Source organism: Triplophysa dalaica, chromosome 2 (genome assembly GCF_015846415.1).
Source record: "Triplophysa dalaica isolate WHDGS20190420 chromosome 2, ASM1584641v1, whole genome shotgun sequence".
NCBI lineage: Eukaryota > Metazoa > Chordata > Actinopteri > Cypriniformes > Nemacheilidae > Triplophysa > Triplophysa dalaica.
In genome coordinates this window covers 7,277,807-7,290,832 of record NC_079543.1, presented here as the reverse complement: position 1 = coordinate 7,290,832, position 13,026 = coordinate 7,277,807, and the positions used below count along the sequence as shown (strand labels likewise).

General features: G+C 36.5%; 2 protein-coding genes across 4 annotated transcripts; both read left to right on the top strand.

Annotated features, from left to right (window-relative positions):
• Nucleotides 1-2,315: 2,315 nt before the first annotated feature.
• On the top strand, nt 2,316-4,693 carry rnaseh2a (ribonuclease H2, subunit A). Of its 2 annotated transcripts, none has more exons than XM_056733963.1 (9): nt 2,316-2,381; nt 2,581-2,720; nt 2,802-2,873; nt 3,004-3,130; nt 3,212-3,299; nt 3,374-3,511; nt 3,694-3,781; nt 4,110-4,233; nt 4,431-4,693. In XM_056733963.1, exons 2-9 carry the CDS (start codon nt 2,594-2,596, stop codon nt 4,588-4,590), a joined length of 924 nt encoding a protein of 307 aa, XP_056589941.1. In that variant the 5' UTR covers nt 2,316-2,381; nt 2,581-2,593; the 3' UTR covers nt 4,591-4,693. The 2 variants fall into 2 exon arrangements, with proteins under 2 accessions (XP_056589941.1, XP_056589948.1); XM_056733970.1 differs by having other exon boundaries at nt 2,336-2,359.
• A 558-nt stretch (nt 4,694-5,251) lies between these two features.
• On the top strand, nt 5,252-7,324 carry snrpb2 (small nuclear ribonucleoprotein polypeptide B2). 2 transcript variants are annotated; one of them, XM_056732394.1, is made up of 7 exons: nt 5,252-5,307; nt 5,555-5,644; nt 5,822-5,994; nt 6,097-6,228; nt 6,424-6,465; nt 6,628-6,716; nt 6,943-7,324. In XM_056732394.1, exons 2-7 carry the CDS (start codon nt 5,581-5,583, stop codon nt 7,100-7,102), a joined length of 660 nt encoding a protein of 219 aa, XP_056588372.1. In that variant the 5' UTR covers nt 5,252-5,307; nt 5,555-5,580; the 3' UTR covers nt 7,103-7,324. The 2 variants fall into 2 exon arrangements, with proteins under 2 accessions (XP_056588372.1, XP_056588382.1); XM_056732404.1 differs by having other exon boundaries at nt 5,303-5,321.
• The last annotated feature ends 5,702 nt before the right edge of the window (nt 7,325-13,026 follow it).

The window sequence follows — 13,026 nt, the reverse complement described above, 5'->3', positions numbered from 1 at the left end:
TGCATCAGAAAAACTGCAAACGGAGATACATCTCCTAAAAGAAGTGATGGAAAGACGTGGTATCTGTCCTGTAAATGATTTTTGACCATTGGATAGTATTGTTTTTTAATTTAAACATTGTAACAAAATAAGGAATGTAAATTTTTACTGGTCATTACAGCATTTCTGACAATTAAAACAAACAATGGCTATTCGTGGCAACTGGTATTTTGCCTACCTTTTGTTCTTTACCAAGCCAGTAGGCTACAATGTTGGTTCTGTTTAAGGCTCTGCTAAACAGAAATTTGGTAATCCAGAATATTTTTTTTGTATTACAGTGATCCAATCCAATGTTCCTTGAAGAAACTGGCATAAAATTAAAATGGATCAGCTGATCCTGGATAGCAAAACATGGGGTTTCCAAATCCGTATCAATTTGATCCAGATAACATTTTTTGAAAAACTGGGCCCAGGAGATGAAACTCTGATGCGGTTTTGGTAAGAGCCACTTGGTGCCATTCGGTAGGGCGGCTGCCATTGAGCGCACCTACAATGTTTTGATTGTAAGTACAAATTTTATGTGTTTTAACCTACTTTATTGAGCATTTTATTTTTACCAACTTTACACATTTCCTTTTACTATTACAAGTATGTACTCAACTAGGTCTGAAATATATATTGTACTTTTCTTTTAATTGTTTTTTTAATGTATATTGCAAAAAACTGCATAGTGAAGATAAGATGAAAATAAATATATTTTATGTGTAATAATTTTTACAGCATTCTTTCTACCAATGAGATCAAATCGTGTGACAAAACCCACATTGTGAACGTTTTCTCTTTTTATACTGTCATGTAATACGCCAGAAGGAGCTGGATGCAGCTTGCAGAGCGAGGAGGTGGGCCTGCACACGTGTTGTGCTTTCTGAACAGTATATAGAATGCTGTGTAAAGGATTACAAGTAAAGAAAAAATATTATCATCTTATCTTCACTAGAATAGGCTGTTTTTTGTGGTAGGCCACATGAGCATCAAACGTATAATATATATTTCAGACCTAGTGGAGTAATAACTAATAATACGAACAGGAAATCTGTTAAGTTGCTTAAAATAGAAATGCTCAATAAAGTAGGCTAAAACTACATAAAATGTGTACCAACAGGTTACTTACTCACTGTTACCAAAAAAGCATCAGAGTTTCGCCTCCTGGGTTTTCTTTACTGTTGTCCTGTTCTGTCATCCTACTGTTGTCTGTATATGTCGTCCTCCATGTTGTCTGTATATGTCATCTGCACATGTCGTCCTCCATGTCGTCTGCATATGTCGTCTGCATATGTCGTCTGTATATTTCTTCTGAATGTTGTCTTTCATGTCGTCTGTAGGCCTATATGTCGTCTTCCATGTCGTCTGTATACTTCGTCCTCCATGTCGACCTCCCTGTGGACAGACATTAACAGACGACAAATCTGTCCATGCATATCCAAAGCAGATAAACCATAGTCAATTTGGGGGGTCCATTTTGACAATCAGCACTTTAAACATGCACATTATTCACGAAAAAATACATACGCATTTCAAAATATCAATGTATGCTAAAGTAAACGGTATCAAAAGGAAGTTATTAATAAAAGTGGAGAGCAGTATATAAAATATGTTGACAGTTCTCATTGCCTTTACATTTGATAGAGCTCTTGAAAGAGATAAACAGGCTGGTTCTTTATTTTGCCATTTCATCCTGTAAAGAAATAAGCTTCCATTAATATTTAATAGGCTACGTTGCTGTTAGTTTACAAATGATACTTTTATGACCACAAATGAAGAGTTGAATTCCAAAATGTGATAACTCCGTTTTTAAAATTGGTTCAAATGATCATCAAACTTGTTGTATTTGGTAAAACTGAAGCAATATTACAGAAACTGTAATCTTATGTGTTGGTAACCATATCTGTCAGCTATAGGATCTCATTCAGAATATTGTCAGAGATAGAATAGGAATTCTTTATAGGCCTAATACATATCATATATTTGAAAATATATATTTTTAAACTGGTATCAGTGGTATTTTATAATATTTTACATCAAGATATTATGTTTTACTTCAATATATAACATTTTACAGCCTATAATATTATGTTCAGGAATCCATGCAAAAAGGTTTGATTTGGTCATGAACTCCATATCCCACAAGCCATTGCGAGAGAGACGGGGTTGGAACATTTAAAAAATAAATTTACTTTATTGGAAATGATATGCCCTTTAAATGTGCTTCCGTATAACAGTACTGTATTTTTAAATAAGCAATAAATAAATAAATGTAATCTTTGTAAACATTGCAGGTCAGAGGTTACGCGTCATACCCGCGCCAATTCTAGATTTCCGGGTGAGTCGCTCGCTGCACACAGGTCCGTTCTTGTTTGTTTATCCACTAATATTCAAAAGCTTTTGTTATCTTTTGTCAAAACAAATCCATACATGCAAAAAACTGGAACATTACAATTATTCCAATTTGACTATTTATTTTACTAAGTTGTGAGTTGGCATGGGAATGTAGTGCAGTTGTAGGAATATTCCTTCGTTCAATAGCTGTTTGTTGTCCAGCAGACTGTAAACAGACATGGATCTGAGTGGTTTTGAAGCAGATAACTCTGTGAGCTGCCGCTTGTCATCCCCCATCCCAGAAGTGTGTAAAACAGAGGATTGCTGCCTGGGCATCGATGAGGCTGGCAGGGGGCCTGTCCTGGGTGAGTGTCCCTTTCTGAAAGTTAGGTCATGCTTTTAAATAAGTGAAATTTGTTTTTTTACATTTCATGTTTTTATTTCAGGGCCCATGGTGTATGGAATATGCTTTTGCCCTGTATCCAAAAAGGAGGACATGAAGAATTTAAAAGTGGCAGGTTGGTTGGCACACAAGTGATGTTTAGGGTCAGAATACATTTAGCTATTTTCAACAGACCTAGGCCACATGTTCAATGTAGTCCGAATTGTATTTAGAGTCAACAAAGCATTATTTTGTTGTATGTTTAGACTCAAAGACATTGACAGAGGCACAGAGAGATAACCTTTTTCTAATGCTCGATGAGGCCAAAAGTTTTGTTGGCTGGGCGCTTCAAATACTCTCCCCCAACACCATCTCCACCAGCATGCTACAAAGGTACAGACTGCCCTAAGACATGATGACCACATACAGTACAACAGCTCCATACACAAGCAGGTAATATCCTTTTGTTTACAGAGCAAAATACAACCTGAATGCACTCTCACACGATGCAGCTATTGGTCTGGTGCAGTTCGCCCTGGACTGTGGGGTGCAGGTCAAAGAGGTATTTCTTTTCCTAGAACAAAACGATCTGCAGAATGAATGGGCAAAATATAGTGATCCTATTTTTTCTCTCAGGTGTTTGTGGACACCGTGGGTCCTGCAGAGAAGTATCAGGATAAGCTCTCCAAGCGGTTTCCGGGCATAGAGGTGACAGTTCGTCCCAAAGCTGATTCTCTCTTTCCCATTGTCAGTGCTGCCAGTATCTGTGCCAAGGTAAGTGGCAATTCACAGATGGATGATACGGGGATGAGGTAGAGAAAAGTAGATTTATGCAATAAAAGTGTATATTACCTTTGTATTGTGTGTAAACAAGCATTTATTCTGGATGCAATTAATCACAATTGTCTGATAGCCCTACATTAATCCCTTTTTTATTTCCTTTCCATTGCTCTTAGGTTGCCAGAGATCATGCTGTCAAATCCTGGAAGTTTGCAGAGAATTTGGGTGAGGTGGACACAGATTATGGCTCTGGATATCCTAATGGTCAGTAAATCAGATTTTTTGCCATTTTCATAATTCATTGTGATGACCAAATTTCTTTAAAAATATGTTTAAGTGGTTTACACTAGTGTTAGGTTCTGAATTATTTTAAAAGTTAGACATCAAGGGCTTATGTACACAGTAAAATACGCTTGATAACATCAGGCTGTGTACAGCAGGTGTTCTTTTACACTTTAAGTATATTAAAGAGATTGGTATGTGATGTTGAAATATAAATTCCCACAGAAATTTTCCAGACAATTCATTAACTGGACAAGGGCATAAAAATGGCATTTTATTTAGCTTTTCTATAAAATGCTGTATTTTCTAGATCCCAAAACTAAAAGCTGGTTGCAGAAATATCTGGACCCAGTGTTTGGCTACCCTCAGTTCGTGAGGTTCAGCTGGAGTACAGCACAAACTCTTTTGGACAGCAAAGCTGTACCTGTCCACTGGTGAGTCTAACAGCAGGGGGCACTGCTGTCTAAAATAATAGTATTGATAGCAGTTTCTTATTTAGTATGTATAAACTCAGATATAATGATATGTTCAATTATGTACTGCGTATTATGTTTTGTTTCTCTTATTATATGTGAGGTAGCTGTTGATCTGCATTTTTTGCTGGAAATTCAGTTTTAAGTGTTTTCTATAGGGATGATGATGAAGAAGATGGAGCAAAAGCTGCTGCTCGTCAGAATAACACATCCATGCTGTCCTTCTTGAGTCGCAACAAGCCAGACGAGCTTACACACTCACGAGACACACACCGTTTTTTCACTGAGCGCAAACTACAGAGCATAAGCAATCTCTGAATGCTCTGTACAAACAAACTGATCAAAACAGTGTTTTTAGTTCTTCTGTTTTTGGTGTTATTTTCTTTATGCAAACTAAATAAAGGTCAAATATTTTCATGTCTTTAATTTTTAAGGTGTCTTTCTTTTTTACTTAAATTGCTATGTAATTGATAAGTAAATATCATTTTTATTATTGGACATTGTTGGGTTGGCAATGTGTCCAGAATTGTTGCAGTAATGGTGTAAGCAACTGTGGTATAATATGGATGATTTGTTAGAATTAAATATTTTTGCTTTGAGAATAATTTATATATAAAAGGATGCCAAGCAAATGACCCAATCCATAAAAACGAGATTAGCAACAGAATATAAACAGATGAATGGGTTGTAGAGAAAATGTATTTTTTTCCTGTGAGCTTTATTTTTCTTCAAAGCATTGTTTCCATATTAGAACACTACATCGACCAAATTTAGATTTTCTTAATTTTGAACCATTCATCTTGATGCTTAACTCAAACCAGTGGAGACGTCATAAGCAAGTGTTTTGCTAAATATCCTTTATGGACCTCACTTTTGTCAATTACTATAGGTTTATAAAAGGCTACGCTCCTCTCATATTTGTTGGAACTGTCATATCACTCCGCGCTAGTAGGTGGCGCTACATTAAACATCCGTTTCAAAGAAACAAAGGAAGAAGCGGCAAAGCGGCAGTTTCCGGTTTAAGAGTTTGGTGTGGTGAGTTTAACTTGGTTCGTTTACTCTTGATGATTTATTTGTGTATAATTTGCAAATATATGTATTTATATATAACCCGTAGGCAATTTTAATCATTTGTGTTTTCTCACAGTATGTTTTTGTTTCACTGTTTGCACCATTTAATACACCACAACGTGCGTGTTGGATAGGCATCTTCATTTACGGTTCAATCAATCAAATGTTTTTTTCTGTCTAACGTCACGTTACATTGTTTTCTCTGTTGCAGTGACGTTATAGTTGAAAAGTGCGATCATGGATATACGACCGAATCACACCATCTACGTCAACAATGTCAACGATAAAATAAAGAAAGAAGGTAGAAGCTTGAGTCTATAGTATTCAATCTGTCTTTGAGTAACTCGGGTTTGAGTTGTTTGCTACATTTTACCCCCCCCCCTCCTTGATCATTATTTGTAATGTTTCATTTATGCTCAACTAAACAGTCTTCAGAATCTACAATTCTGTGTACCTTAAAATATCTTCTTTTCTACAGAGTTGAAGAGAGCACTCTACGCATTATTCTCTCAGTTTGGTCAGATTCTGGATATTGTTGCTCTGAAGACCGTAAGGATGAGGGGCCAGGCGTTTGTTATTTTCAAAGAGCTTTCAGCAGCCACAAACGCCCTCAGACAACTTCAAGGATTTCCTTTCTACAATAAGCCCATGGTCAGTGATACAAAAACTGAATGCAGCGCATGTGTCTGGTACAAAAGTTTATCCACTCATTTGACCTCAATTGTTGTTCTTAACATTTTATTATGCTTTTAGAGAATCCAGTATGCAAAAACAGACTCTGACGTCATTTCTAAGATGAGAGGCACGTATGGAGATAAAGAAAAGAAGAAAGACAAAAAGAAGAAAGCTCTGGAGCAGGCGGCCAATGCAAACAAAAAGCCAGCGGTGAGTTGACATGGATGGTGTTTGATGCGCCATTGGACTGTTTTCTCTGAATCAAACATCACATGTGACAGAAACGTTGTTGTCATAGTTAAGTTGTAAAGATATTTACTCGAGGCATTACTGCACGCATTGCAATAAGAATATAAACAGGTTCCTTACTGTTTATAAATATATTTTTGTGCATTTTCCTTACAGGGAGCTATAAGCACACAACCCCCTCCACCTGCCACAGTCCAGGTACGTCACATGTCTTATGTTTACAAATGTTTTACAGTAGTAGATATTTAATATTAATGTAAAATTCTCTTGATCCTGACCTGTGCTGCAATCTGTTTTTGCAATAAATGTTTGTGACCGTTGACTGATAAAATCAGTTTTATATTTTTCTATATCTTCCAGGTCCCTGACAATCCACCAAATTACATTCTGTTCTTGAATAATCTTCCAGAAGAGACGAATGAGATGATGCTCTCTATGTTATTCAACCAGTAAGTTCACACTTACATTATGGTACTAAAGTTAAATGTTGTGTTCAAAATTGTGAATTGTATTCTTAAACTTCAGAGTAAACACATAATGATTGAGATTAGATTAAATTGTTTTAAAAGGCTGAAAAAGATTTTTGTTTGTATCTCTCAGACTTCAAACAAAAAAGAAAGTCTTTGATTGTTTATTATTGGGTTCTCTCTCATTCAATCTCCTTTCATCCTGTAGGTTTCCTGGGTTTAAAGAGGTGCGTCTGGTCCCAGGAAAGCATGATATCTCGTTTGTGGAGTTTGAAAGCGAGACTCAAGCTGGAGTCGCGAAAGATGCTCTGCAGGGTTTCCGGATAACAGCCACATGTGCTATGAAGATCACGTATGCCAAAAAGTGACCAAACCCACTACCACACCGGCACTCGTTTCCCTGGACACAAGAGTTATAATGGACTGTGGTTGAGACTGATCAATGGATTCTTAGTTCTGTTTTGTTTCCTTTGTTTTTTAAAGCTTCTTTATTGTGTATTTTGATTTATTTTTTGTATGAAAATGAATGCGTTTCTGGGTCAAATGCTTGTTTTGGACTGTAGACTAATAAAATTAGCTTCTACAATAATTTCAAGTGCTTCATTTTTGTAAGGGATTTGGTGACTAATTCTTATATAATCCAGTGGAAGGCTCTTCCAGAGAAGCACCTGGTCTCTTGAAAACCTGACGTTTTTTCAGTAATCTGAATACATTCCAATGAAATTGAAAGCCGATTTATAGTACTGTATAGCCAGTCATTGGAAGTTTCCAGAATAGGAAATTTTCAGACAGAAAACTTGGATTTCGTGAAATATTAGCAGGTCATGGAAATTTGTGTAGAGGACACAGTTTTCTACTTACTAGAAATTGTAGTTGCTACACAAATCCTGGCTCATTTCAAGCCATGGCTGAGTAAAATGCAGACAAAACCAATGTTACACTAACACTAACCAATGTTTGAACTTGTCCATATTTTCCCCGATAATGATTGAAAAGACCCAGCATTTGAATACCCATGTGACCCGTAGTCAAAAGTCGATGGATCTATTTGTTTAATTATTACTCTATTTTCCCTTTTCAGTCAATAGTTTCAAAGCAGAGTTTGGGATAATGTGTCTCTTATGTTTTTTTTCTGTGGTTTAGTGTGGTGTGTCAGTGAAGTTGTAATCTGTCAGCCATGAACACTCTGTACCTAAAGAGTGATTCAAGCGGTTGTCTTTGGCACAGAATACGGATACGTATTCGTGCATCAGCACTCTGTACACTAAATTCTATACTGGGAACCAACTCGCTTATGAATCAGAGTACAGGCTGTCAGGTACATTATAACACTGACTTGGAATACAATGTTAATTTATAAACCATGGTTATGCGACACACACTAAGATTTTAATTCCCCCTTCCTATTGTGTTTTATTAAACCGGCTAAAAGTAACATGACTGGTTTAATCAATTGTGGTATGTTTTTCTGGTTCTACGATTTAAACAGCTGGGGATTTGACCAGAGAGGTGACTTATAATTTACGTGCTGCTTTTAAAATGTCATGATAGAATTTCTTCATAATAATTTGTAACATTAAACATCTAAATTAGTCCTCCCAGTAGGCATCAATCAAACAGAATTGAATGAAAAATGGGGCACCAAAGCACAAATCCATTTAAAGCTTTTCGATGAGAAAAATATTTCCCCAGAGGTTTTTTTACAGAGGCGTAAAATTCACTCAGCTTGTAACATTTCTGGAAAAAGTCCTAAAATAGTTATTTCATCAAAAATCACAGTAAGCTCTTTTTGGTTCTTTCAAATATACAGCGACTCCAAAAAGTGTGCAAGTTGGCAATTTATCAATCTATTTGTCCTTCCGGTTACCAACCACCCATGATGCTATAGTAACCATTTAGCCTGTCTGCCCAATCTGCCTTAACATCAAACTATAATCCTGAAAACCAAATATTTAAATTATTTTAAAGTTTCTGGCAAAACTTGACCAAGCAATTTTTTAATGAACTTTTCCTTTCTCGTTTGGGTGATATGAGGTTAAAAAACAGACAAAGATGTAAATGATATAAAAGACTGAGAGACTATTACTTACTGTCATCTTCATTTAGTCTTTAATGAAGTTTTAGTATTTCCACGACAGACCCATAAACTCTCTCCACACTTCAGTGATCTGGTTAAAAAAAATCTCTGGTTTCTGTAACCTCGGTCTCCTCAGAGACAGTAACGAGACATTGCATCGTTACCTGTGAAACCTCCTTAACAAAGAATAGTGACATGTTATCCAAAAATAATCTTCTGTGAGCCTGCGAAATCACAAAAGCTGATAAAAAAATACTTGTATAATATGAATGTACAGTGTGGTCCATAAGTCTGAGACCCCTTTTGATGAATTTATCTATTTTTAATTTATCTAATTTAATTGTAATTATTTTCCCTCTTATAAAATGTATTATTTGCACAATTAATCAAAGTAAAATTTTTATTTCAGATGCATCTAGATAAGCCTTCTTGTCGCTTTAATGACATCATACATTGAGTATACATACTCCACAACTTTGTGTAAAGCATTTCCTAGAAGTGCAACAACAACTTTGACAGCAAGGACACAAAAACAGATGGTCAGGCTATATCAACGCTTATATTGAAACTGAACTTTTATAAAAAAAACTTTATTTTCAATTGAAACAAGCTAAAACCTGCTTGAAAAGTTGCAAATTTAATCTAAACTTTTTGATCTTTTGCCCTCTGGACGGTGTTTCAGAGCACCAAACACCAAACTTCCAGACACAAAAGCAGCTTCTTCCCACAGGCAATCTCCCACCTAAACAGATAACTGCTCTTTAATGAAGTGAAGTGAAGTGAAGTGAGGCCAAGTATGGTGTTTCATATTCGGAAATTGTGCTCTGCATTTAACCCATCCAAGTGCACACACACAGCAGTGAGTAACACACACACCCAGAGCAGTGGCACCCTGGGAGCAGTGCCTTGCTCAAGGGTGTCATCTCAGCCGTGATATTAAAGGTGTTGGAGAGCGCTGATCAATAAAGCTCTTCTGATTCTAATTGTGGTCAGCAACAACCTCAACCAAACGTTTCCTATAGTTGCAGATCAGACCTGCACAACGGTCAGCAGAAATTTTGGACCATTCCTCTTTACAAAAGTGTTTCAGCTCAGCAATATTCTTGGGATGTCTGGTGTGAATCGCTCTCTTGAGGTCATGCCACAGCATCTCAATCGGGTTGAGGTCAGGACTCTGACTGGGCCACTCCAGAAGGCGTATTTTCTTCTCTTGAAGCCATTCTGTTGTTGATTTACTTCTATGCTTTGGGTCGTTGTCCTGTTGCATCGTCTATCCTCTGTTAAGCTTCAGTTGGCGGACAGATGGTCTTAAGTTTTCCTGCAAAATGTCTTGATAAACTTTGGAATTCATTTTTCCATCGATGACAGTAATCCGTCCAGGGCCTGAGGCAGCAAAGCAGCCCCAAACCATGATGCCCCTCCACCATATTTCACAGTTGGGATGAGGTTTTGATGTTGGTGTGCTGTGCCTTTTGTTCTCCACACATAGCGTTGTGTGTTCTTTCCAAACAACTCAATTTTGGTTTAATCTGTCCACAGAATGTTTTGCCAGTAGTGCTGTGGAACATCCAGGTGCTCTTTTGCAAACTTCAAACGTGCTGCAATGCTTTTTTTGGACAGCAGTGGCTTCCTCCGTGGTGTCCTCCCATGAAGTCCATTCTTGTTTAATGTTTTCCTTATTGTAGATTTGTCAACAAAAATGTTAGCATGTGCCAGAGATTTCTGTAAGTGTTTAGCTGACACTCTAGGATTCTTCTTCACCTCATTGAGCATTCTGCGCTGTGCTCTTGCAGTCATCTTTACAGGACGACCACGCCTAGGGAGTGTAGCAACAGTGCTGAATTTTCTCCATTTGTAGACAATCTGTCTTACCGTGGACACATGGACATCAAGGCTTTTAGATATACTTTTGTAGCCCTTTCCAGCTTTATGTAAGTCAACAATTCTTGATCGTAGGTCTTCTGAGAGCTCTTTTGTGCGAGGTGTGTGCTTTTTATTGGACAGGCCAGCTTTAATCAACACATCCTATCTCATCACATTGATTGGACCCCAGGTTGGCTGACTCCTGGCTCCAATTAGCTCTTGGAGAAGTCATTAGTCTAGGGTTTCACATACATTTTCCACCCTGCACTATGAATGTTTACATGTTGTGTTCAATAAAAACATGAAAACGTATAATGTTTGTGCGGTATTAGTTTAAGCAGACTGTGTTTCTCTATTGTTGTGACTTAGATGAAGATCAGAACACATTTTATTACCAATTTATGAAGAATTCCAAGTAAGCCCAAAGGGCTCACATACTTTTTCTTTCAACTGTATTTTCCTTTATAAGCATTGCTATAAATGCAATTTTTTCGCAAATTGATTGAATTAGTCCAATGTTAGCAGTAAATATTAAAGTATACGACAGCATTTGCTCAAAATTATCCAATTACTACAGTTAATAGGCTACTACAAATATTGTTGTGTGCAGTATAATACAGTTCACTAAATACAACATGTTTCATTTTGTTCTGTGTATTAAGGAATAATGGTTTATTTTGTAGATTTTAATTATGAACATATTTAATACGGTATAGTATCGTAAGATATGTTAAAGGTATCGTGAAAACCCAACTGCTATGTCAGACTTCACTTAGCCGAGTCTTCGATGAAGTCTATGGAGATCCACAGCTGTGTTGCTCACTAGTGTTTGTGTTCCTGCTGCTTGAGGTGTCAGTGTCAGTTTTATGGCGCAATTTTACAGGGTTGGTGTGTGATAGAGAAAGAAAATGATTTAGATAAAAGCCTGCTTTTGTCGAGGTAGCAATCTCCCCAAGCATTGTAGAGGTTGTAAATTATAAAGGCCGTCCAGGGTTAAATTTTTCTGGGAGTGAAAGCTGGTGTGATTGTGTGTGTCTGAGGTCAGGACCGATCCGCTTTGATTGGATCTGCGCTTTGAATGTGAGTAAATCTTTAACGTAACACCTGTTTCACTTTCTTCTCTAGGTTGTCCAGATGGCTCAGCACCGAGTGCCTCTGCAATGTGTTCCTATAGCTCAGACAGAGTTAGAAACACCAAGGTCATGCATTATAAAACATCCAACTTCAAAATGTTCTCCCAGCAAAGGTTATAAGGTCAACTTAGTATTTTGTGTATACAGAATAAGATTCGCCTGAACATGTCACTTACAAAGATTATTTTGTTGGAAACGTAAACTGGTCACACTGCCCCTAAAAATTTAAAGAAAATGTATTAAAGTTATATCTGACAAAAAAATCAAGTATATTTGAGGATTAATATAACACCTGATGAAAATCTCTCTTCAGTTGGTTCTGTCAAGGTCAATTGCTCAGCCCTCATCTCTGTGCCAGAACTTAATTCTGTGGTTGAACTAGATTGTTTCTCTCAAGGTCTTTTTAGCTATGGGAGAGCTCCTGCAGGCACCTGAAATAGAATAATATCAAAAGAGTACAACACGAATTATGGATGAAAACAACCTGAATAAATGTACATGAGAGCCATGTGTTTATTAAACGCGTTGGTGATTGTTGGATGAGAGAGAGAAATGAGAAAATGCACAGTGGACCCAAAAATGTTGGACACTTGCATTATTTGTTCATTAAAAAATATCATTAAAAACTATCAAGTGGCATGGATTTCATATAAAGATTGTTCAGTTTTGCCATTTTTGGTTGTTAAATATTAGTCGAAACTAGGGATGTCAAAAGATTAATCGCGTTTAAGCGCATCCAGAATAAAAGATGGTATTTACATAATATATATCTGTGTGCTGTGCAAAATAATTTTGTATCTATTAACACATACACATCCATGCATATATTTTAGAAAAATTAAAAAAATTATTAAACATTTATAACATTTTAATTGTTGGTAAATATAAATAAATACATGTAAATAGTATGTGTTTGTATTTGTAAACACAAAATTAATATCCACAGTACGTAGACATGTATTATGTAAACACAAACTTTTATTCTGTATGCGATTAATCGCGATTAATCTTTTTCAGCCCTATTGAAAACTAAATTCATGTATTAACTAATATGCATGTCAGCCAATCTACCAAATGAATAAATGTTTCTAATTATGACCTTAATTAAAACATGGTCACATCATTTACTACCAAAAATGCTATCTGGATGTGTTCAAGTGGAAGACTGTGTGTTTTGTAGAGACACGGGGGGAAAATGTGATGCAAATAGATGATAATT